This window comes from Panthera tigris, chromosome D1, assembly GCF_018350195.1.
Source record: "Panthera tigris isolate Pti1 chromosome D1, P.tigris_Pti1_mat1.1, whole genome shotgun sequence".
Taxonomy (NCBI): Eukaryota; Metazoa; Chordata; class Mammalia; order Carnivora; family Felidae; genus Panthera; species Panthera tigris.
The window spans coordinates 60,719,429-60,745,355 of NC_056669.1; the positions used below are offsets into that span (position 1 = coordinate 60,719,429).

Below are 25,927 nucleotides of genomic sequence, written 5' to 3' on the forward strand. Positions count from 1 at the left end.
TTATGTTATAAATGTGACTTGGGATTCTCCTGGTCTTCTTTTGGTGAAGAGTTTCTGAATTTTATCTCGTATCTGCTTGGTTTTCGCTACATACACAACAGGGTTCATCACAGGGGGAATGAGAAAATGCATGTTAGCCATGGTCATGTAGATACATGAGGGAAGTTTGGGGCCACAGCGGTGCAGTATGGACAGGCAGATCATGGGTGTGAAAAAGAGAATCACAGCACAGATGTGGGAAATGCAGGTGTTGAAAGCCTTGAGACGGCCACCATAGGATGCAATGCTCAGTACAGTTTTCAGTATCAGGACATATGAAAAGAGGATGAAGAGAAAATCAAGTCCCATAGTGGATAGCACCACAAACAGTCCAAAGATGCTATTGATCCTGGTGTTGGAACAAGAGAGCTTTATGATATCAGGATGCAGGCAGTAGGAATGAGATAGTACATTGGAATCACAGAAGCACAGCGTGCTCAAGAGGATGGGGAGAGGCACCTGCACAGTGAATGTTCGCACTATAATGGCCAAACCTATCCTGGAAATTACACCGTTGGTGAGAATGGAAGAATAGTGCAATGGACGCGAAATGGCCACATAGCGGTCAAAGGCCATTGCCAGTATGATAGCTGACTCAAAATCCTGGAAGGTGTGAATAAAAAACATTTGGGTGAAGCAAGCAGAGAAGGTGAGCTCTCGAGCATCCAGCCAGAAGATCCCCAGCATTGTGGGGAAAGTGAAGAGGGACAGACCCAGATCAGAGACAGCTAGCATGGCCAGGAAGAGATACATAGGCACGTGGAGGGTCTGGTCCTTGCAGATAACTGTCATGATGGTCATGTTGCTCACCAAGGTAATGAAGAACATGGCACATAAGGGTATGGAGATCCAGATGTGCACAGCCTCTAGTCCAGGTATGCCTGTCACCACAAAGGTGGAGACTATGGATGTGGTGCTATTGGTGGGCAATATAATGCCAAAGGTGCATGCCTTTCCTAGAACAAAATTTATTGACTCAGTCACAGATGTTAAAATTTGACTTGAACCTTTGACAACTCATAATACACCTTACTTTAAATTGACCCTGAGTTGTCTCTAATATGAGATTAAATGCTGTTTCCCGACACAGAGCATCTAAGCCTCTAGACTAACAAACAAGACCTGTTTTTTTTATCAAATTCCCTAGATATTGTAGCTTTATGAAGGAAAAATGAGGAAAAAAAAGTATCATTGGTATTTAGTTTATCTAAGTACTTTAACTGATATAATTGTTATAAATAAATAAATAATAAAAAATCCAAAGTATATGATATGTTCAAGTAAATTCTTTTAAACATCCATGAAAATTCATACTTGTTACTGTAATTACAGTGGTACATCATTCCTGGGTATTTCTTACTGCCTTAGACTACCTTGATCCATATTAGACAAAGCTACTTAAACTGTAGTTCTTGGCACATTTTGATATCCTATTATTTCTCCAGTGAGATGAGTGCAGAAATTTAAATAAACCTTTGATTTAAAGGTTTAATTTAAAGCCTGGGTGGCTCAGTCAGTTAAGCATCTGACTTCAACTCAGGTCATGATCTCTCAGTTTGTGAGTTCGAGCGCTGCAGTGGGCTCTGTGCTGACAGCTCAGAGCTTGGAGCCTGCTTTGGATTCTGTGTCTCCCTCTCTCTCTGCCTCTCCCTGCTCCCTATCTGTGTCAAAAATAAATAATAATTTAAAAAAATTAAAAATAATAAAAAAGTAAAATAAATCTTTAGAAACTTGTATTAATTGACATAATGTATCTATGCTTTAATTTAAATAATTTAATGTAATAATATTAATTATTATTAGTATATAATCACAGGGTTATTATTGCATGTATTTTTCATTTAATTTCCATTAAACATAATTTTAGTTATATTTATGAAAGTATTTGGTGATTGAAAAATTTTAAGTATACCTTCACTCCATAGGTTATGAAGCACTGTTTCATGATAATTCATTGTTGAATATAAATGTGTTTTTTTTCAATTGAACATGAACAAAAACAGCAAGAATTTAGTTCTATATATTTAAAAATACTAAAATTTTGAACAAATTGTTTAATTTTTTAAATGTTTATTTATTTTTGAGAGAGAGACAGAGTGCAATCCGGGGTGGGGCAGAGAGAGAGAGGGAGAAACAGAATCTGAAGCAGGCTCCAGGCTCTGAGCTGTCAGCACAGAGCCTGATGAGGGGCTTGAACTCACGAACTGTGACATCATAACCTGAGCCGAAGTCGAAGTGATTGAGCCACCCTGGTGCCCTTAGATTGCTTAATTAAAAAAAAAATCATGTTCATGGTTATGTTTGACCATGTTTGACCAAAGTATTAAAATATTTTGAATTTTAATTAAAAAGATCTAGAGATATTTTGCATAGTTACTATGTACTTGTGTAAGCAAACAGTTCATTTTTAATGATGATAACAAAATGTTATACAATGCCTATTTTATTGACTTAATTCAATATGGGTATGGTTATTTATTCATCCAAATATTCAATAAATATCAATTATTTTTCTCCATATTCTTATTGGCTCTAAGCTTGAATATTATAACAAAGATCTGGGAAAGTAAAATTAGCAAATTCTTTGAAGAAGTGACAAGCTTATTTAATAATCAACAAAATGCACAGTATGTCAGAGATGAGACCGTTTTCATAGTCTTCATTACCAAAACTTATTTATTTAAATAAAACAATGAATCTTGTGATACACTGAATCTCTTTCCCACAGACAGCAAAGTACACATTTTTATGAGCTCACCTCTCACCGGATTCTGTTTTTATGGAACTACATAGACATTGCATTTATACTTATATACCCTTCCTATCGTAGCAGTCATCTCACAATGACAATAAGCCATACAAATATTTGCACGTATGCCTTTTCCAACCCCTCATCTACCCTCACTCACCAATGTCATCCTTGGTATCATCTGTGGGCCTTTGTAGAGATGTGCACTTCTAAATCACCATTCCCTGGGTGGAGCTGATGGGCCTTAGCTGTGGTGGCTGAGTATTTCCCAGCTGTTCCTATTTGAATTCTCCCTTAAGTCTAATCTTTGGTCAGATTAAGAGTCTCAGATAATAATGGTTTTTTAAAAAGTTTTTCTATAAAGTCTGACTACCTAACTTGGTTGGCATTGTGGATAAGAAGCTGGAAGATCCAGCCCTTTTGTCTCTGCTTCCATTTGACAGGTTAGTGAATTTTTCAAAATCTCAATTCAAGTCAATTTGGATCAGAAGTTTAGAAATACTAACAAGGGATTCACTAGATTTCTATGCATTGTGTTTAAAAATTACAATAATTGGAATTATCTTCAAGAGGTTTTATTAGTATTTTTTTTAATCTGGAGTTTTGTTGTAAAAGATAGAGAATGGAGGTAGAATGGCTAGAAAACTCACTCTTTGTTGGATAAAACTTATTCTGCTTAGTCAAATCATTGCACCTTCCAACATTAAGGGTCTGGTGCCATGTTTATTCACAATGCCTTTTATTATGCATGGGTTTTGCAAAGCATTTTCAGAATCCAGAGTCTACACTTGTTGTTTTCAAAGGATGTCCATGTTTAGATATGAGGCTGAATCTCATGGTCGGTGTAAACACAGGCATGGGTAGTTGTGCACTTCTCTAGTTCAGGAATACGTTAAACCTATTCACTTTTCTTTGGCTCAATAGCATTGTCCAACTGTTTCAGGTTCTTGAGGGAAAACAAATTAGAGATACTTTCACAGAAAGAAACACCTCTAGATTCCTGTAGTTCTTCATATTACAGGCTAGAGTGTATGTACTCACTAATTTATCCATAGTCTCTTTGTTCTTAGTCTTTTCCAAATGCAAATAAACAATATCTTCTCTCTTACCTGACATCTCAAGGTAGAGTGTTTGCTAAAGTCCTGCAGGGGCAGCTTTCTCTTCCATGTCCAAAATCAAGAGTCCTATGACCTGGTTTGAGCTTCTTTATTATTCATGCAGCTATCTCACGAGGATATAATCTCCTAGGAAGCCCCAGTCTCTTCTTGATTTATTTATTTTGAAAGTTTTAATTTATTTATTTTAAGAGAGAGGGAGCACGCACACATGGGAAGTGCAGAGAGAGAGACGGAGAGAGAAAATCCAAAGCAGGCTCCACACTGTCAGCACAGAGCCCGATGCAGGGCTTGAACCCACGAAATGTGAGATCATGATCTGAGCCATAATCAAGAGTCTGACAGTCAGTTGACTGAGCCACCAGGTGCCACTTTTCTTGATTTAAAGTCCATTCTTCATTGTTTCCTGGGGAAGCTCCAGAAATAGCCCAAGTACCGGGTACTTTTTTTACATCAGGTTAATTGAAAGCCTCTCATTAAGTCTTGGTGTCATCTCATTTCACTCTGAAGCGAATTGTTTTAATGTAGTATCTACATCTTGGGATTGTTCATGTCTTCTACAATATATTTTGAGATTTCTCAAAATTTAATTGCTTCACAGACATCTGTTTGAATTCTGCTATTGTTCCATTTATACTATATGTTTCAGAAACCCTATAGAATATATGTAGAAATTACCTTGGAATTCTGAAATTATAAACTATATAAACTTTCCCATCATCATTCCACACTGTACCCCTACACACACCATGCACCTTACACATAACTGCATGTCAAGGACCTTTTTTTGTCATGTAGTTTCACATAAACATATGGACTTTCAGGCTAGCAGAATGCACAGATTCAATGGTATTCAACAGGAGTAGTCAAATTTCCACAAATTCCACAAAATAGCATTAGACCCTCCTTGTGATGAATCATGTTAAGGAATTAAAAAAAACACTTTTATGTGTCTTTTATTATTTACTTTCTCACATAAAAAGCCATATATTCTCATCATTTCAATTAGCAAATCATGTTCAGTTTGAACAAGCTGAAATTCAAATATATTAATTTATCAACCCCCCCCGTCAGACAACTAATATGTAGCCAATCTAGGATTCAAAGGTAATTCATGGTCCCCAGCATGTTCTCCCTTTATCAAAATATACTTCAAAAATAACATCAAAGTTATAATTTTTATAAACCTGACTTGTATTGATAAAGTACCTTTCTCTGATGAAAAATGTTTATTTCCCCTTCTATGGAGGAAAAGCAATCATAATGGAAATCACTTAAGTGCAAAATTGGTTGATCAGCTATTTCCACGGATTCTTCTTGTCCTGAGGCTTTCTATATTCATAATAATGCTGTGAATTGAAGCCACTAATATATATAAATAAAATACCACTGAGAATGATATATTACCCAAAGTAGCTTCCTATTTCCCTGGGTGTTTTTGTCATTATTATTTTTTTAATTTAAAGATAGAAATATTGAAATATAGATCATAATTAATAATCCTTTACTCATTAAAATTTTTTGTGTGACTTAGATTAAAGTAAAGTAGGTATTTTCGTGTCTACTCAAAGTTGTGAAGACCTATGACCTTTGAGAAAAAGTATAAGTTAAATGTGGGACTGGGAACCAGAGAAAGAGGTCTTGCATAAATGATTCCTAACATGTGAGGACAGATTCTTAGATGAGGTGTTCAAACTGAAAGTTAAGTCACCTCCAGGAAAAAGAATATTTCTTTTTTTGTATTCTCCTGTTGATTTATCAGATATATCAAGGCCCAACACAGAGAAGGTGTTACATAAATGTTACATTAGTATTAACAGATCCAGCAATATGCTATTTATTGAAGATATGCATTGAACAACTTTGTGTGTTAATGTGTTAATGACGGTAGCTGTATTCTTGAGATATAGCTGTGAGAAATGACTATATAAAATGTCGTTATGGAATTCATCAATTTAACCTCTCAGGAGCCTTTGAGAATAACTAAAGATAATACATAAAGATGTGTAGAATCTCAGAGTACTAGGTAGTATACACCATTTAACTCCAGCTTTACTAAATGTAAAAATTCCTACTATTCCTATCAGTGAAATGGCAAACAGAACCAAGAACACCTGAATAAACACAGAACATATCCAGACTGTGAACTGAGAATACTTATGTCAACTCTCTTACTTGTGCAGGAACACTTTTGCACAAGGAATTAAAGATGTAAAACAGCAAATAAACCCATCCTTTGTTTTATTAAATTCCTGAAAATAAATTTATTCAAATAATCAATAGGCAATCTGGGCAAATGGAAATTATTTGAGAGAAATAGATTGCTCACATAGAAAAACAGCTTAGGTCCTTTATCGAACAACAGTTTATTTATCAAGATGGCTTTCACTTTCCATACCACATTATTTCTACCCTAAACTATTATGCCATAAGATTTATATATTACCATTCAGTTCCAACCTTCAAAAAGATATCTCAGATCTTGGGTCCGGATCCGAAAACCCTAGAAATATCCCAACCTGACCACTTTCTTCTGAAGTACTACTAGAAATATGTCAAAGTAGTGTTCTCTATTAGTTCAATTAGTAAGTTATGGATCTAGTTTATACTTGGTGTCCTACCATGGCTTAAGACCCCATAACTCATGAATCTCCTGCTTGGAGATATCCAAGATGCAACATGAGGTAAACCTCATGTTGTGCCTGGTCTCCAACTTCTTAATACCAAGTTTCAAATTACTGAGATTATATTTCATCATGAATAAAGAGCACTTGCTTTTATGCAGTCCTTTCACATTTGCTTCCGTTGGTGCAAATTTGCCTTATTAATAGACATGCTTTTGTTTGTCTTTCTGTTGTATTGCCAATTTGTGTGTTTAAGAAGTTTCACATGGGTGAAGGCAAATCCACAACTGATAAGTCTGTCCTTGAGATGGCTCCAAGGACTGATGAAGACAGAAGGCCTCCACAGTACAGCAGACTTAAAGGAGCAATTTTGCCTTGAGTGACCAAAAGGATTAGAAGAACTTGTCTCAGCTCTTTTCCTATTTACCATGGGAATCTGGTTGGGGGAGACAGAGCTCTTCTCTTAATGTTCTATCTGCCAGGAATTGCATATTTATTAAATCTGCAGTTTAGATAGCCAGTAACTAAGGACCCAAGACACCAGGTGCATGAACAATTTAATTTCCCAAGTATTATCAGGCATGTATTGATTTGTCACATTCCAAGTGTTTTCCTCTCCATGACAGATTATGCATCTTAACTGTAGCTGTGCTAAAACTCTCATTAGTGCGCCTGTCTTTTCAAATGGCATATTTCTACCAAATATAATTTATAATGACTTTGGCCTCTTTGGGAAAGTCTCATTGTGAAGAATTGTCTATTTGAGAAGTGCCCTAAAATAAAAAAGAAGTAAAATGTGAACTTGTGACTTGTTTAAGGAAGCTTCCAAAAGGAATTCAGGCAGGATTGTTAGACTAGGTTACTAGCATAAATAAGTAGACAAAATTTTACAGAGAACTTTAGTTTATGAAAATATGATCTAGTACTCCCATATACATCAATCAGTTGATATATTGGTAGAAATTACAGTTGAGAAATTTGATTTTGAAAAATTTGAGTTTTACTATCTAATATTACCCAGAATAATCTTAGATGCAAATATTTTGACACAGTGAAGGCAGAATCACAGTGGAGGTAGGACAAGGATATAAAGACATGAAAAGGTTTTGAGGGTGACTCTGAATGGGGTCCTGGTTTAGAAATTTGGATTTAATGATGTTCCCCAATCAAGTGCCTACATGGACTCAAATTTTCTGAAAAATAGTTTGCCTTTATTTTAAATATAAAGATAGAACTGAGATAATAGGGACTCTAAAAGTATCTATTTGAATATTTTGAAATATGAATTTAAGTAATTTACCAAAGAATTTGCACACATGTCCAATAATACATAACAAAGATCATACCTTACTAATAATCAATATAACAATACAAATTAAGGGAATAACAATACACTTTTTTTTCCCATCTGGTCTAGTATGTTAGGAAATTTAAGAGATTAGCAAGTGTGAAGGAAAAGAAGTCAAATCTTTATACTTCTCTGGATGTATATTTATTTAACATTTTTGAAAGGAAGCTAAACAGGAATTAAATATGTACTAAGATGGTATAATTATTCATATTTGTGAAACATAAGCAGTCTAAAAATCAGAGAGGTGCTTAATATATTACATTCTTATTGTGCAGTATTAAGTATCATTTATTTATTTTTTAAGGAGGCTTCATGCCCAGCATGGAACCCAGTGTAGGGCTTAAACTCATGACCCTGAGATCAAGACTTGAGCTGAGATCAAGAGTGTGACATTTAACCTACTGAGCCACCCAAGGTCCCCAATATGAACTATCTTTTAAAACTCAGAGGGACATTTTTTGTACTGTCATGGAAATATGCCTTTGATAAATCCTTGAGAAAAAAAACCCACAAGATATAGAAAGATACAGTCTGAAGTCATGTACTAAATAACTTTAATATATTTTCTTTTTTTAATGTTTCTTTTCTTTTTTTAATGTTTATTTATTTTTGAGAGAGAGAGAGAGAACTTGCCCATGTGAGCACACAAGTGGAGAAGGGGCAGAAAGAGATTGGGCAGAGGACCCGAAGCAGAAGACTGATGCGGGGCTCGTGAACTTAGAAATCATTACCTGAGTTTAACTTGGATATTTAACTGACTGAGACACCCAGGTATCCCAAAATTTTTTTATTTTTTATGCAGAAAGATAAAGTTAGACAGTTTTGTTTTGTTAACTCTGGGGAAAATAGTTGTTGCAATAAATTACATGGAAAAAAGTTTTGACAGCATGCAAGTATTTATTTGTATTAAATACTTTTTTTAAAAAAAAATAAAGTTTATTTATTTATTTTGAGAAAGAGATAGAGAAAGGTAGAGAGAGAGAAGGAGAGAGGGAAGGGAGAGAATCCCAAGCAGGCTCCATGCTGTCAGTGCAGAGCCTGAGGTGGGGCTCAGGAACCCATGAACTGTGAGGTCATGACCTGAGTCAAAATCAAGAGTCAGATGCTGAACTGACTGAGCCACCCAGGAGCCTCTGTATTAAATACTTTTAAGTAGTTATTATTCTATTTGCTAAGAAGCTTAACATTTCCTAAACAGCTGATCTTGTTTAAACATAGTTCTGGTTTACATGTTCTCACTCCAGCTTGCTTTTCATATAACAAAGGAAGAAATTGCTCAGATCCACTGTGTTCAAATAAAAATGAAAGCTTTTGGTTTCTCCAGTACAAAAAGATGCTCTATGGTGTACAATATCTGAAAGATGCTTCCTCCTTTCTCAGATCCCTTGGGGTGAAAATAAATTTAAGCTTCTTAGCTAGGGGTTGGGAGCCCACAGTGCCTTTTAAATCTCAGCAGAGCTTTCTGGGTACTTGGGAGACCTTCTCTTGTTGGCCTGTAAGCTACCATTAAACGACCAAGCCTTTGAAGTAAAACTGCTTCCGCACACAGAGCTGTGGGGTTTTGTGTCTTCCAGGGAGGGACAGTCCTGCCAACAGACACATGGGAAAGTGAAAAGGCCATTCGCCGTGTAGTAAGTGAAGTATTTCAGAGATAAATAATAGCAACTACCATTGTAAATGTCCTTTCAAGTAAATTGGTTATAATGTTCTTTCAAGTAAACTTATATAATAATAACCAGTTTTCCAGGGTAAAGGGACCCATAGGAATGGCTAGTGTTGAGTTAGGGTATGTGAGATTTGGGGATTAAATTGTTCAGAGAATCCTGCGTTTGATAAACTATACATTTTAAAGTTAAATGTAAAGTTAAAGTTACATGCTTGTTTGAATTTCATCTGTATTTTTTTCTGAGTACTAATTGGTGTAGTCATGATCAATTTAAAGAGTATCTGTTAATGCTACCTGTGCATATTGTGGTTACACAGCTAGTATTAGATTCCCAAATTACATGGACTGCATTTCTTGATTTGATAGCTTTCCCTGGAATCCTGAAACCTGTGCCTCAGGAATGTATTTTGCAACATGAGTTAGATTTGACTCAATCAGCATGTTCTGTTTTTAGGTGCTGTTTTTAGGTTCATGGAGAGATCAAATGCTTTTGCAAATTTTGGGACTTTTCTCCCCACCTTGTTTAGCAAAAGTGCTTTTCCCAATATAAATGTTGAGTTCATGCCTACTAGTAATAATAGTCATCTTCTTTACAAGTTTCAAGATGAAGATTTGTGTTTTGGGGAAATGACAATTTAAAACCAAACTTAGGTGTTCAGATAAAATATAAACTTGACCTGGGTGAAGAGCTGTTCTGCTAATATTTAGAGACTTGTCGGTCTGCAAAGTCAATGCTGTATTGATAATACTAAGCTGCCATAATATTCCTGATCTCAGTTCTCTGTAAAGCCACTGTAATTTTGCAGAATTACACAAGGAATGTTGTTCCTTTGCACAGGAAACATATTTGCTTTTACCCAACTGATGCTTCTTTAGAATCCTCCTTAAATTCAACTGATCATTGGAACCATCTGCAATATCCCTAAGTTAAAATTTATACAGAGTGAAGTAGATATGGGTATAAATTTGATATATACCTCTCAATCAGACCTCAACACAGTACTACACAGTGACTTTTGCAAGTTTTGTTTTTCAATTCTGTCAGCATTATAATAACCTCTTTTACTGTTTTCTGTTTAATCTTTCTAAATACCCGTTAAGAGGTATGATTACCCATATCTTGACTGCAAGGAATATTAGTTCTTCGAAAGGTAAAATGACCATTGTGATTACATAGGAGGGAAAAGACAAAGCCAGTTTTTAAACCATAATAATTTAGTTTCTTTCATAATGCTGTTTTACTTTAATGCTTTACTTGAATGCTTTACTCCAATGCTTGGAATGATACCTGACAAACAACATTCTTGTTAAAATGTGCATAATTGATATAAGGTAGTATGACATGACATGACATGACATGATGTGACATGACATAAAATGACATAGTGTAACTTCAAAGGGGAAGCAAGTAAAATAAAATTTTCCTTTCAGCAGCTGATAGAAGAATGGATTTAGAGCTAGATCTTTTCTTATTTTAAGTTTGTTTATTTTTTGAGAGAGAGAGAAATCATGAGCTGGGGAGAGGCAGAGAGAGAGAGGGAGAGAGAATACCAAGCAGCACAGAGCCCCATGCGGAGCTTGAACCCATGAACCATGCGATCATGACCAGAACTGAAATCAAGAGTCGGACTCGGTTTAACTGACTGAGACACCCAGGCACCCCAAGCCATATCATTTCTTTAACCAAAAAGATGTTTATTATATTCATATATAACATATTATAATATGTAATGTATAGTTACATTATAAATGCATTTATATTTAAGTATATATTTGAATAATTATTTATATTATATAATTACCTGTGTAAAATATTATAAATAATATTTACATATATGATATATTTATATGTAAAAATAATAATCAAAGAAACAGGGCTAATGGGATGGAATAGAATGAATTATATTCAATTTGTTGTTTGAAGCTGGAGTTATAGTAAAACAAGAAGCTTTTATGCTAGTAACTAAGATGTATTCATAACAGATACATGTATGTGAATGACTATGTTTATGTATGTGTAAGTGCAGGATATTTTTATAATCAGATGTGTTATGTGTTTTTAGCTCACTGCTACCAGGGGCATTTCTCATTTATACATGTTTAAGATAGAGCCTTTAGTAAATCAAAGTGAAACTTTTTTAGAAATTTGTGTAAGAACATAGGTTTTGGTTGGATTTTGAAGGAAAAATACCCACACGCACACATACACACACACACATATATATATAACACACTCAATATCCATATATTATTTTGGTGAATTAATATTTATATTAATTAGTTTGTTTTCTTATAGAAATTCAAGTACTAGGATCCAGGAAATGTATATTGACTTCACCACTAGTATTTGAAGATGGGCCAGGTATCAGCTATTCTTTAATTAATTTTTTCTAGAATTCTCTTTCTTTTATTCTTTCCTCCCTCTCTTCCTCTTTTTCTCTTCCCTTCTTCTTTCCTTCTGTACCACTGTCTTTTTCTGCCTTTCCATCTCTGTTTCTCTTGCCTCTTTTCTTTCTCCAACACATATTTAAGTTCCTCATTCACCTGGAATATTGGTTTGATCAACTTGACCTTACTTTTTTTTATATAATGTATTCAAAAATATAAATAACACATGGGAGAGGTTTGATAGACACACTAGATAGATACTCTGACCTATATGTATATATAACAGTTTATATATACACATCACTTCTCTCATATACTTTGATTTTTAATAAAATCCATTCATGGTTTTAATATGAAATCTCAGAGTAAAAGAATGTGAGAGTATATTATTTTGTAGAAATATTTTAATATTTCCTAACAATCAGTGTGTGTCCTAGCAAAGTTAATAAGGATTTTTATAATGTTTGCAATTCACTTAGACATACATTTGTATTGAATTGAGTATGATAAAGGCCAAGAAACAAATGTTGATTGGTAAGGTTTTAGGCAGTGAGTGTGCAGTGTGCTTTTGCTCTGTCTCATACATTTAATCCTCACAGAATTACTTAATAAAGTATCATTAATACAAATTTACTGAAAAAAACCCTGAAATTTAGTGAAATTAGTGAAATCAAGCAATTTACCTCAATCCTTATTAATCAAGTCAGCCATTTACCTATACAAATTGTTTATCATAATATATAAGGTTTTTCAGGAAAAAAAATCTCATTTAGAGAAATAACCTGTAATCTCAAGTACTTGCAGATTAGTCGACAGGGCAGAAAAATAATAAAAAATTCAAAAGTTTATGGGTGTAATGATAGGAGCATTAAAAGGTACCAAAGAAGGAAGTTTGTTCAATTATTTTGAAAGGGGTTAGGGAATACTTTTTGGACAAGATAAATTTGAGATTTATTTTTAAGACTGAAGAGAAGTTCATGAGGTATGTAAGAAAGAGGGATATTTCTGGAGAAAGCACAAGAAAAAGTTGTAAGCATCGATAAGGGTTAAATTAGCCCTTATGCTTAGGGTACACATTTGAATTTCCTTTGAAGCATATGGGTAGAGATATCTATGAGTCAGCTGAATATATATTCAGAAAAGGTATGTGGGTTGGATATGGAAATTTGGGAGTTAACTAAAGTCTTGAGAGTACTCAAGTTGCTCATAAATTTTATATAAATCAGAAGAGAAGAAGATAAGTAAATCAATTTGAACTAGAGAAGCCATGCCTTTTGTTCAAAGCCACCTTTAGATTTCTAAGGGATATGATGCATGTAGGGTGTTATAATTCTTTAAAATGGAGAAAAAATGAAAGACACTGTTGACAAAAATATTAAAAGAGGACATAGGGATTTTTTTTTCAGTGTGGATGTGCACCATTTAGATCAGAGTCAAATAGGTAAATGTGTAAAAAAATATAACTTGGCACTCATCCTAGATACAATAAATTTCTAGTAGTGGGGTCAAGTAATTTCACAAACTACAGTGACATTTTCTTTATGAATGAGTTGAAAGGAAGGATTTGCAGAAGATATCCTGAAGAGATACATTTTGATGAACTACAGATTTAGAATAATTAAAAAGCTATTTCTTAGACAAAAATCTTATATTTTTGATTAGCTTTATGGAGGTGAAAACTACCTAGAATAAAATTTACCCGTTTTAATAGTACAATATGATGAATTAAATATATATATATATATATATATATATATATATATGCCATTCAATCAGTACATTAGCCATGGTATGGGCATTTTCTTTAAAAAAATTTTTTTAAATGTTTATTCATTTTTGAGAGAGAGAGAGACAGACAGACAGACAGAGCAGGGGAGGGGCAAAGAGAGGAGACACAGAATCTGAAGCAGGATCCAGGCTCTGAGCTGTCAACACAGAGACTGACATGGGGCTCAAACTCACGAACCGTGAGATTATGACCTGAGATGAAGTCGGACGCTCAACTGACTGAGCCACCCAGGCACCCCAGTATGGGATGTTTTCATCTCCCAGAAAGATAGTTCTGCCTGTTTGCAGCCAATCTCTTCATACTCCCTGTTCATCTCTCAAACCTCTGAGCAAATATCACTATGACATTGTGTTTTCTAGAATTTCATATAAACGAGGTCATACATCTTTGATCTTTTATTTTTGCCTTCTTTCACATAGCATTAGTGATCCATTCATTCTGTTGCATCTATCAGTAATCTCTTGCTTTTTTAAAAAGAGTTTATTTATGTATTTATTTTGAGAGAGAGAGAAGGAGAGAGAGGGTGAGAGAGAATCCCAACTAGGCTCTGCACTGTCAGTGCAGAGCCTGACACAGGGCTCGAATTCACGAACCACAGGATCATGACCAAAATCAAGAGTCAGATACTCAACTGACTGAGCCACTCAGGCACCCCCCTCTTTGATTTGAATTGTGTGGATTTGTCACAGTTTGTTTACTCATTCAACAGTGGTTGTATATTTTTTTTTTCTGGGTTTTTTGCTAGTATGAATAAAAATATTATGGATAAATGTGTACAAGTCTTTGTGTGAACACGAGTTTTCATTTCTCTTGGCCCAAATTTTTTTTTAATTTTATTTTTTTAATTTAAACCCAAATTAGTTAGCATATAGTGCAACAATGATTTCAAGAGTAGATTCCCTAATGCCCCCTACCCATTTAGCCCATTCCCCCTCCCCACAACCATTCCAGTAACCCTCTGTTTGTTCTTCATATTTAAGAGTCTCTTATGTTTTGTCCCCCTCCCTGTTTTTATATTATTTTTGCTTCCCTTCCCTTATGTTCATCTATTTTGTGTCTTAAAGCCCTCATACGAGTGAAGTCATATGATATTTGTCTTCTCTAATTTCACTTAGCATAATACCCTCTGGTTCCATCCATTGTTGCAAATGGCAAGATTTCATTCATTTTGATTGCTGAATACTCCATTGTATATATGTACCACATCTTCTTTATCCATTCATCCATCGATGGACATTTGGGCTCTTTCCATACCCTGGCTATTGTTAATAGTGCTGCTATAAACATGGGGGTGCATGTGTCCCTTCGAAACAGCATACCTGTACCCCTTGGATAAATACCTAGTAGTGCAATTGCTGGGTCATAGGGTAGTTCTATTTTTAACTTTTTGAGGAACCTCCGTACTGTTTTCCAGAGTGGCTGCACCAGCTTGCATTCTCACCAGCAGTGCAAGAGATCCTCTTTCTCTGCATCCTCGCCAATATCTGTTGTAGCCTGAGTTGTTAATGTTAGCCATTCTGACAGGTGTAAAGTGGTATCTCATTGTGGTTTTGATTTGTATTTCCCTGATGATGAATGACGTTGAGAATTTTTTCATATGTTGGTTGGCCATCTGGATGTCTTCTTTGGAGAAGCATCTATTCATGTCTTTTGACTCTTGGGCCAACTTTTAAGAGTGAAATTTCTGGGTAATGCTAACTGTATGATAAATGTATGTATAACTTTATAAGAAACTGCCAAACTGTGTTCCAAAGAAGTTGTACCACTTACATTCCAGGAGAGAGAGTTCCAGCTGTTCATATCCTCATCAACACATGGCATTTTCAGTCTTTTTAATTCTAGCCATTCTAATGGTATCCTATTGTATTTATTTACATTCACCTAATAAATAATTATGTTCTACATCTTTTCATGTACTTAGTTGCCATCCACATATGAAAATAGTTATGAAGCTAAAAATAGAAACTCAATTTTTCAGTTCTCCATATTTTAATTTTATATTCTGTGCATCAATAACCTATTTACTTTAAATTTGGCTTTCACATTTCCTGACACATGATTTCTCTTTTATAGGTTTGCAAGTATCCTGAACTACAGTCCTATGTGCATCTTACTATGTTGGCTTTTAATAACACTTTCTTTAATTGGCCCACTTTCTCCTTCATTGGTATTCCTGGTCTGGAGGCTGCACATATATGGATCTCCATCCCCTTCTGTGTCCTGTACCTCATAGCCCTTGTGGGTAATGCCATTCTTCTTATCCTAGTTAGAGCAGAGAAGAACCTTCATGAACCTCAGTTCTATTTTTTGGCTATGCTAGCCCTTACTGATCTAGGCCTTTCATTGTCAACAATGCCTAGTGTCTTGGCTATCTTCTGGTTTGATGTCCGCAACATTGGCCTTAATGCCTGCCTAACTCAGATGTTCTTCATCCACACCTTCTCCTCAGTAGAATCAGGTGTCCTGGTGGCCATGGCTTTTGATTGTTTGGTAGCTATCTGTGCTCCATTAAACTATACCAAGATCCTTACCCACTACACCGTTGCCTGCCTTAGTGGAGCTGCCCTCATACGAGGTGCCACTCTGCTGGCTCCTCTGCCTTTTTCCTTAGGACTTTTCCTTTCTGTGGGGCCAATATCCTCTCACACTCCTATTGCTACTACCCAGATATGCTGAACTTAGCCTGTGGGGACATTACCTTCAGCAGTGCCTATGGATTGGTTTTTGTTCTCTGCACATTTGCAGTGGATGTTGTTTTCATCTTAGCTTCATACATGAAGATCTTGGACACTATTATGAAGCTGGAGACTCAAGACAGAAACTGGAGGTCACTGCACACCTGTGCCTGTCACCTATGCACGGTGCTTGTGCTCTACCTGCCCCTAATCAGTTTGGCAGTGCTGCATCGTTATACCCAGGACACTTCCTCAATTCTGTATACCACCATGAGTAATGCCTACCTCCTCATGACACCACTGCTTAACCCTCTCGTCTATAGTCTCAAATCCCGGCAGATCCAGGCTGCCCTGCGCAAGCGATTTTGGGTGCAACGTGTCATTGCTGGGGAATGATATTTTCTCTATATTAGAAGAGATAACCAATTTAAAAACTGCTATTCAGGATCTACTGTGTGCCAAGTAATATGTTAGGCACCATGAATTCAAAACAATAAAATACTTAGGTGTTCTCAAGAAATGTTTAATCTAACTAATGAGGGAAAGAGAGGCAGAACGCTTAGATAAAAGATCATAACTGTGATCATGAATGATGACTTTGGTAGTGGTAGGGAGAAATGACAACAGGAAGCCAAGCTCAATGTGTTTGGTGTGTGAGTTGGAGGAAAATCACATTGCCCCACGTGCTAAACTGAGGAGTCCAACTCTGGATTGTAAAAGATCAATGAGGGATTAATTTTATAGAGAAAACAAAATGTCTCCTAATTCTTGATTGGCAATGTTGTTTAAGCTGAAGCACGAAAATTCAAAATTGATGATAAATTTATGACTGTATGTTTATTATTTCTGACTACTTCTTATAGTTGGATATTAACTAATGTCTGAACCTTCTGACTTTTAACAAAAAGTAAAGGAGCTTTCTGAAAAGAATAATATATAAGGATCTGATAAATAGTTATTCTTACTCATTTTGCTACTTCATTCAGAATTCATGCTTTATTTGGATATTGTTTTATTTCACATTCCATACTGAGGGTAGATAGGGTTATATTCTGACTGTTAAAGCAAGGCTACATCTTTTTTTTTTTTTCGCCTAAATTTCCAAGAGGAAAAACAAATTAGTTTATTCTCTTCTAGGGTCAACTCTTGAAGTTAGAGTAAGCAAAGGAAGAATTGTCCTGCTAGGATCAGCATAGGAAGCAAGTAAAGAGAGAGACTTAGTTGTCCATGGGAATGAATAAACATGCAGTTATCATTAGCAAGAATTTCAAACAACTTTAAGAGAGATTTGAATGAATTTCTAAAGGATAGCTCAAGCAATCAACTGGAAAATATTTTAATGTATGTTTGACATATTTGGTAGACACCAGAATCATATAAAAGACCTAGATTTAATATTCGTATAGCTTACATTCTACCCATGGAAATCAGGAAATAGCAGCAAAACCATGTTACAGAATGTAATTAGTAAGGCTGAGGCTTGCTTTGAATTGTTAATATGAATTCAGAGGAAAGTAAGCTAGTGAGGACTGGGGTTGCCAAGATCTTCTGCCTGCAAGACAGAGAAGATCAAGAGAATAAGTATTATGGAAGCTGGAAATCTATCTCAATTCCAAAAGCATTCAGTAAGCTCTATCTGTTAGGTATTAACAACATAAAGGGAGTTATTTTTTTTTTAAGTATGGTCTTTACCTTTATGGAGAGATTATTTGAGAAGTATAATTAAGACGCTGAAAAAATTAAATAAAATTCTAACTCTTAAACTGTTTCTTCATCTTTTAAGGCCTAATTTAATCATTTTCTTTATTGTGAGTCTGGCCAAAAGCCTCCTAACTCTGACTTCCCTGAGCATGAGTAGAAGGAACTGGGGATCATTTTTCAGCAACTGTTTCATTGTCTTAAAACACTGCACAATTTTCCTTTGAGGAAATCCTTACTTGTCTGTAGAGTTTGAATGAGACCAATAATAACAAAATTCTACCATATCCCTCCCCTGATCTTTCAGCTATAGATATTAAAAACTGAGGAAAGAAAATCTCCTTCATGTTTTATGCTAGAGTTAGTGTGAAAGAGTCTCCTTTCTGGAAGGCGATCACATCATACGTGGTCATCATGCTCCATAGCTTTGTGGAAGCAATACCTGTCTACATTAGGAGAGCATGAGTATGGAGGAGAAAATAAGCAGATATAAGAGGATGCCCCAGAGAGGAAAAGTGACATGACAGTGTTGAGTCCTTAAGCTTGAGTCCCTGAGATCCTTCCTTTAAATCTGTGACCTATCCTGATAATTTTGTTTTACATTTCTTCACTTATAAATTAAATGATGAGGTAACTTAATGGCATATTCTGTCTGTTATGAAGTGGATTGGATACTTTATTTGATTCTGTCTTAAAGTATGCCAATGTATTCCTGTCTTGTCTCACTTACTAAGTGGTACTTCCCTAAATGATGGCATTTTTGTCTGATTCATCTGTCCCATACAGTGTGGTATATAGTGAACCCCAGAATGGTTGTGTGAAGATGTAAAATAAGGAGTCACAAAGGACAAAAGGTGAAAATAAAAGAATTAAATATTATTATTGAATCAATAAATTAATGAACCATGAATTCATGTCCACATAACTTGATTAAAAAAGGATGAAGTAATAGGGCACCTGGATGGCTCAGTTGGTTAAGTGTCTGACTTGATTTTGGCTCAGGTCATGATCTCAAGGTTCATGAGATAGAGTCTCACATTGGGCTCTGTGCTGACAACATGGAGCCTGCTTGGGATTCTCTCTCTCCCTCTCTCTTGGCCCCTCCCCCTGCTCTCTCTCTCTCTCTCTCAAAGTAAATAAATAAACATGAAAAAATTTTAAATGGATGAAGTAATAATGTCTAGCTCTGCTGTATTATAGTTATTTTAGAGGCATCACTAGTATATATAAAGAATTTGATGCCTGTCTCTGATCTGCAATGATAATACTGGGCATATAAATATGATATACACAAATATGAAATATATAAACCTGGTCTGAATCATTTTACATATTTGCAAACAAACATATTTTATAAAATATATATAAAAAGAGAACTCTAAATAAGTCTTTGAACAAACTGTATTATCCTCTGGTCACCTTTGATATCACCATCTGAATGACAGAAGCCTTTATTCATTTGTATTTATCTTTAAATCCTGGCTTGGCCTTTGTCCTCTACCATATTTTTGGTTTATAATAAAATTATTCATATTCATTGAACATTTGCAATATACTCTTCATTGTTATAGACATACATAACTTATCACATTTCTTCTTACAGTGTCCTTACAGAGTAGATACCATTATTAACTCATTTTCACTGATAGAGACACTGAAGCACAGAAATCAGGGTCATCATGTTCCCTGGATACATAACAGATAAGTTTCAGAGTCCTGATTTTAGCTTAAGCAGTATATATTTATATCTTCAACTAAATATGAAATCTAAATTAATACAACCTGAGAAAATCAAGAATACATTACATAAATGGAAGATTTTAGGTACACTGCTTTGTTATATTTTCATTTTAATCTCTCACTGAATTTTCATGTTATATGAGGCTTAGATTGAGATGGTTTCAGCAAAGGAATCATAAAACATAAACATATTTAAATAAAAATTATGAAAGTGAAAATAAGCCTTCTTTTCTCTCATTTGGAATATTCCCCTCTATAATATCTCAAACTCCCAAAAGATAGTATATGTCTGTATAACAATGTAAATATTTTATTTTAAGTAATATTTCAGCCATATAGCTATACATGTGGGAGTCTCAGATAGAAGTATCTGTAGGACTCTTTAGATTGAAATGGGCTCATAGGTGAGTGCTGTAAACACCAGGAATGAGAAACATAACTGAAGGTGAAAGGGGTTTTGGGCATCTTTCTTGATCGAATATTTAAAACCAGAGAGGAATACAATATTTCTAGAAAAATTACAATAAAACCATACAGAGATGTACTAAAGGAAGTACCTGAGCACACAGGAAAATAATGTCTGTTGGTTCTTCTTTTTTCAATATCCCTGGTAACTTTCAGTCAGTCCCTCAAAGGGATCTTACTCTGTTTCATCAACCTACTTAAGTGCAAACAGTCTACATTTTGCACTTCTAATTTGTTTTCTTTTCACACTAGAAACAAAAGAGTTGAGGACAGGTGTGAGGAAAAGGATAATGTTGGACATAGTGATGTGGGGTAAAGGGGAGTTGTATCTGCCTGTCCTGTGGATCAGAACTAAGGCAATAAGTGGGACCTAGACAATGAGGACCATGACAATGTGGTAGACACGTGTGTTGAGTTTCTTAAGTCATCCTTCCCCAGAAGCAATGCCAAGAACTGTCTTCAAGATCAAAGCATAAGACAGAAACAATAAAGACAGAGTCAACACCAAAGGTGCAGAGAACCAATGCCAACCCATGGGTGATGTTCACATGAATGGACACACAAGCTAGCTTCATCACTTCAGGGTGGAAGCAGAATGAGTGGGATAGGATGATGTTCTTACAGAAGGGAAGCCATTTGAGCTGGATGAGCAAGAAGGCCATCAGCGCCACTCCTCGAGCCATAGCAGCCAATCCCACCTGAGTAATGCGGGAATGGGTCAGGACCACAGTGTAGCACAGTGGGTTGCGTATGGCAACAAAGCAATCAAAAGCCATGGCTTACAGGAGGGCTGACTCCACAGAAGAGAAGTGTGGATGAAGAACATCGGAGCTAGGCAACCATGGAACTCAATCCTGTGGTTAAGGAGAAACATATTAGGTACAGTAGGCAGTGTAGATGCTGACATGCCTGTGTCGGTGGCTGCCAACATGGATAAGAATACATACTGAGGCTCATGAAGGCTGGGATTCTTGTGCATTATGGTAATTATGATGCTGTTCTCCAGGATGGCAATTATATACATGATGCTCAGTTGGATGGAGACTCAGATATGAGTCTTCCTGAAATAAGGAAGAAGGGTGGCTGGTAGTAGGTGCCATTGAACATAAGCATGATGCTAAACCTAAAAAAGAGAACACGTGTAGGAAAATCAAGTGGTAAATTAATTCAAGTTCATTCAGTGGTTGAAGAGAGAGTCTAGAGGCAGAAACAAACTAAATATCTGTTGCATGCCAAGCAAACTGAATAGGGTAGAATGTAGTTTAATTCAGAAAGCCTATATGAGTAATTCTTAGGTGATTTGTAACTGCTATCCTGTGGGCAATTTTGTGGATGCAATGGTAGCCTTCAAAAACACTACCAGATAAACTAAGGAAGTTTTGAACAGAAACATTCACAGAACAAAGTAATATTCACAAATCACATGATTAACTTAGTTAATTTAAAACACACAGTGAGAAGCAGGAGGACAGAGATGGGGTTGTGTTAATACACATAGAATTGCATCCAAGTAGGAAGGAAGGCCCACAGTATCTGAATGCTAGATTATGAAATATTTCTCTGTTCTGTCTCTCTGCTGATCATGTTAGAAAGATCACCAGAGTTGAGGTTTGAGCAAAGGGAATCCTACAGATGAAAGGTACCTGGGGTCAACTCACACTTTATCAGGCACACAGCATCATGCATGCATGACCACAGCTGTAGCTCATCAATAAGACTGCGGAATATCTATGAATTTTACCTGTATTTCTTATGCTGAGAGCATGTGGGACCAGGACAAAACCACAACGGATGTCATTAATAGGTGACTGATTTAGGTATCACACAGCCGCCATTCTAGACATGGCATTATCATGCCTTATGACTTTTTTTCTATTCTTCTTATCTATAAATAAAATTTTTGTTTATCATAGATTCCATATGTTTTATCTTTAACATGTTGTTTAATAACTCCTATAACTTACCTACTATCCATATTTACCATAATTGATGAATGATGCCTATATCTTAGTCATATGATATCTTCTAAGCTACTTATAAATTTACTCCCTATCTATGTTTAACGTATCTCATGAGTTTAATCTATACTCCATTTAACATCTTGTTTTTTGGACTCAAGTTAAATATTCTTAAGTAATACAAAAAATACACATTACTACTTCTGGGGATACAAAATTTACTAAGATATGATTTCTGCCTACATATAGGCTACTGTTTGGTGGTGTGATATACAGATACAAACAAATAAGCAAATACATATGTAACACAGTAAGAGTGATATAAAATATATCTATAAATAAAACAAGAACTTAATACATGAATTATAATTATAATGAATTGATTGTGTGGGACAGACCACAATCAACACAGGACACGCTAGGCTAAAATAAACCACACAGGGGCGCCTGGGTGACTCAGTCGCTTGAGCATCCGACTTAGGCTCAGTTTATGATCTCATGGTTCATGAGTTCGAGCCCTGCATTGGGCTCTGTGCTGACAGCTCAGAGCCCAGAGCCTGCTTCAGATCCTGTGTCTCCCTCTCTCTCTGCCCCTCCCCCACTCTCACTTTGTCTCACTCTGTCTCTCAAAAATAAATAAATGTAAAAAAAAAAAAATTTAAATAAACCACACAAACTTGGCACCCAGGACACCAGGCTACCTTAACACATTTCTGTTGTAAGCACAGCCATGAGAATGCTTTCATAGCATTTTGGGGAAAAGTGTGTCTGTATAAAACCAACAGTTGCTGTGCAACGAGTTGCTGGGCAGGATTATCTGACATAAGTCTATTGCCTTAATGGCTATGGCCACTGGCTATTTATAGCTCCCAAGCAAGCATTTATCTCCAGTACCTTAGAAGCAAAACAGAGTTCTCTGTCACTTTAGAGGCATAGGAAGTAGAAGTCACTTATTTAAGAATCAATTGCTAGTGGCTAAGAATCATTTTCAAACCATGTGTCCTACATCAGTATATATTACATCAAACTTCCTGCTTAAAAAACAGAAGTAGAATGTTAAATAAAGGAAACAATAATAGAAGATTAATGTAATTAATAAAAGGAGTTAAAAAGAGGACATTAATTTTTTTTCAATATATGAAATTTATTGTCCAATTGGTTTCCATACAACACCCAGTGCTCATCCCAAAAGGTGCCCTCCTCAATACCCATCACCCACCCTCCCCTCCTTCCCATCCCCCATCAACCCTCAGTTTGTTCTCAGTTTTTAAGAGTCTCTTATGCTTTGGCTCTCTCCCACTCTAACCTCTTTTTTTTTTTTCCTTCCCCTCCCCCATGGGTTTCTGTTAAGTTTCTCAGGATCCACATAAGAGTGAAAACATATGGTATCTGTCTTTCACTGTATGACTTATTTCACTTAGCATCACACTCTCCAGTTCCATCCACGTTGCTACAAAGGGCCATATTTCATTCTTTCTCATTGCCACGTAGTACTCCATTGTGTATATAAACCACAATTTCTTTATCCACTCATCAGTTGATGGACATTTAGGCTCTTTCCATAATTTGGCTATTGTTGAGAGTGCTGCTATAAACATTGGGGTACAAGTGCCCGTATGCATCGATACTAAAAAAGAGGAAATTTATAAAGGACAACTGAAGAATGGCAATTATCGTGACCCAGACTCTTGTACAAGTGCAATGAGAGACAGAACAATAGAAAACTGTGAGACACAGTTGTCAAATATTATTGAACCCTTAATATGTACCACATATTGTTCCATGATTTGCAGTTGATAACAGATGCTATGCAACTTATGATCCCTGTTCTAAAGTTCCTGATGGAGTACAATATATTTGGTGGAAAGCACATCAGTTCAAAACTATAAACAAGGAAAGGCATTGTATAACGAACTCTCACAATGAATAGAACTTCACTATTTTTTTCTCAAACATTATTTTATTTGGTTATAATTTCACCCCAGCAAGGAGGAAGCCAGCCTCACTATACCCAAACCAAAATTGGGGCACCTGGGTGGCTCAGTTGGTTAGGTGTCTGACTTTAGCTCTGGTCATGACCTGCAGTTCATGAGTTTGACCCCCGCATCAGGCTCTGTGCTGACAGCTCAGAGCCTGGAGCCTGCTTCAGATTCTGTGTCTCCCTCTCTCTCTGCCCCTCCCCCACTCTCTCTCTCTCTCTTTCTCTCTCTCTCTCTCTCAAAAATAAATAAACATTAAAAAAATTAAAAAAAAACACAATCAAAATAAACAAAACAAAGAAAACAAAGAGAAACAAAAACCAAAAGCACACTAAACCTTAAATTAGGCTTGGAAGGGTAAATAATTCCTAAGGTCACATGACTTTCAGTCAGCCCTTAGAAAAGCCTAATTTTTCTGTCCTATTGTGCTCTTTCAACAACACTCCTCTGTTAAATTATATAAAACAAATATGCAAATAGCAGGCATACATTGAAAGAGAAGTAAATGAGGACTTAAAAAGCCATAGAAGGATTCAAGGAGAGAATGAAATGTAACTTGTCATTGGCTGATGAAGAACTTTAATTGGAAGAGGCAAAATCAGAAATAATTGCAGGCTGATTGACTTCAAGAGCAAAGGTATGGAAATCAGAATAAGGCTTATAAGGGAAGAGCACTGAGAATATCCTCCTGAATAGAATGAAGAGTTGTAAAAAGAGGGAAAGTTAAATAAGATAGAATAGGTAGAATGGAGTCTTGTTGGAAACCATAAGGTCGGGGTAAAGAGGATGCGGTATGCATAATGAGACTTCTACCAAGTATCAGAACCCAAAACACATTAGTAGGTAAGGCTGTGTGGTCTCAGGACAAACCCCTCAGCAATTCTTATAATCATTAAAAGGTCAAGTGGTAAAAACCTAAATAAGAATATTTGATTCACTAGGGAGAAATGGAGGCAAGGGTGTTTTGGGGGGGGGGGGGGGAAACAACCAAACAAACAGGATTTAGTTAACTAGATGTGTAGCAAGAAGTCCCCCACTCTCATTTTATGCTAAGATTTTGAGTCTGAGTTCTTGGCTTAGAGATTGACAGGAAAAGGTATTTCAGTTCGTTTATAGCTATACTTTGGAATAGATGATGTCTGTAATGGGAAGGATGGCCAAAAGGTGTAGAGCTAATGAGGTTTATTTGATGTCCATACTCAGGAACTTGGAGGAGGGAAACAAGCAAGAAAGCACAGGATACACAAGAGTAGATTAAGAAAAAAAGAGAGCGGAAGAGTGGACTGTCCTGGAAATAAAATAATGAGAAGGTTTCAACAAATAGATAGTCAAAGGAAGTAAATAAATGTTCTGTAACGGAAACACGAGAACTGAAAAATCCCCTATGGTGTTCTTGGTGATTAGAGAGGTTGTTGTTAAAAGTGGTTCTAGAACAGAACACCAGAGGTGAGAGGTGTGTGGGTGGCTTAGGTGGTCAAACATCTGACTTCGGCTCAGGTCATGATCTCACAGTTTGTGAGTTCGAGCCCCACATCTGGCTCACTGCTGTCAGCACAGAGCCCACTTCAGATTCTCTGGCCCTCTCTCTCTGGCCCTCCCCCTCTCCCCCTATCTCTCTCAAAATCAATCAAACAATCAATCAATCACCAGAAAGCAAGACTGACAGGAAGCATCTAGGAGTGAATGGGTAA

At 36.0% G+C, this 25,927-nt stretch overlaps 2 protein-coding genes and 1 pseudogene across 2 annotated transcripts; 1 reads left to right on the plus strand and 2 right to left on the minus strand.

The window, feature by feature from the left end:
- LOC102960941 (olfactory receptor 51G2-like) lies at positions 1–3,904 on the minus strand. Its single transcript, XM_007089391.3, has 2 exons — positions 3,898–3,904; positions 1–995 (listed from the first exon to the last, which is right to left on the minus strand). Exons 1-2 carry the CDS (start codon positions 3,902–3,904, stop codon positions 1–3), a joined length of 1,002 nt encoding a protein of 333 aa, XP_007089453.3.
- Positions 3,905–15,836: 11,932 nt separating this feature from the next.
- On the plus strand, positions 15,837–16,792 carry LOC102960654 (olfactory receptor 51I1-like). Its single transcript, XM_007089390.3, is given in 2 exon segments — positions 15,837–16,320; positions 16,323–16,792. Coding segments are annotated over 2 exon segments (954 nt in total).
- Positions 16,793–20,492: 3,700 nt separating this feature from the next.
- On the minus strand, positions 20,493–21,412 carry LOC102960364 (annotated as a pseudogene).
- Between the last annotated feature and the right edge of the window lie 4,515 nt (positions 21,413–25,927).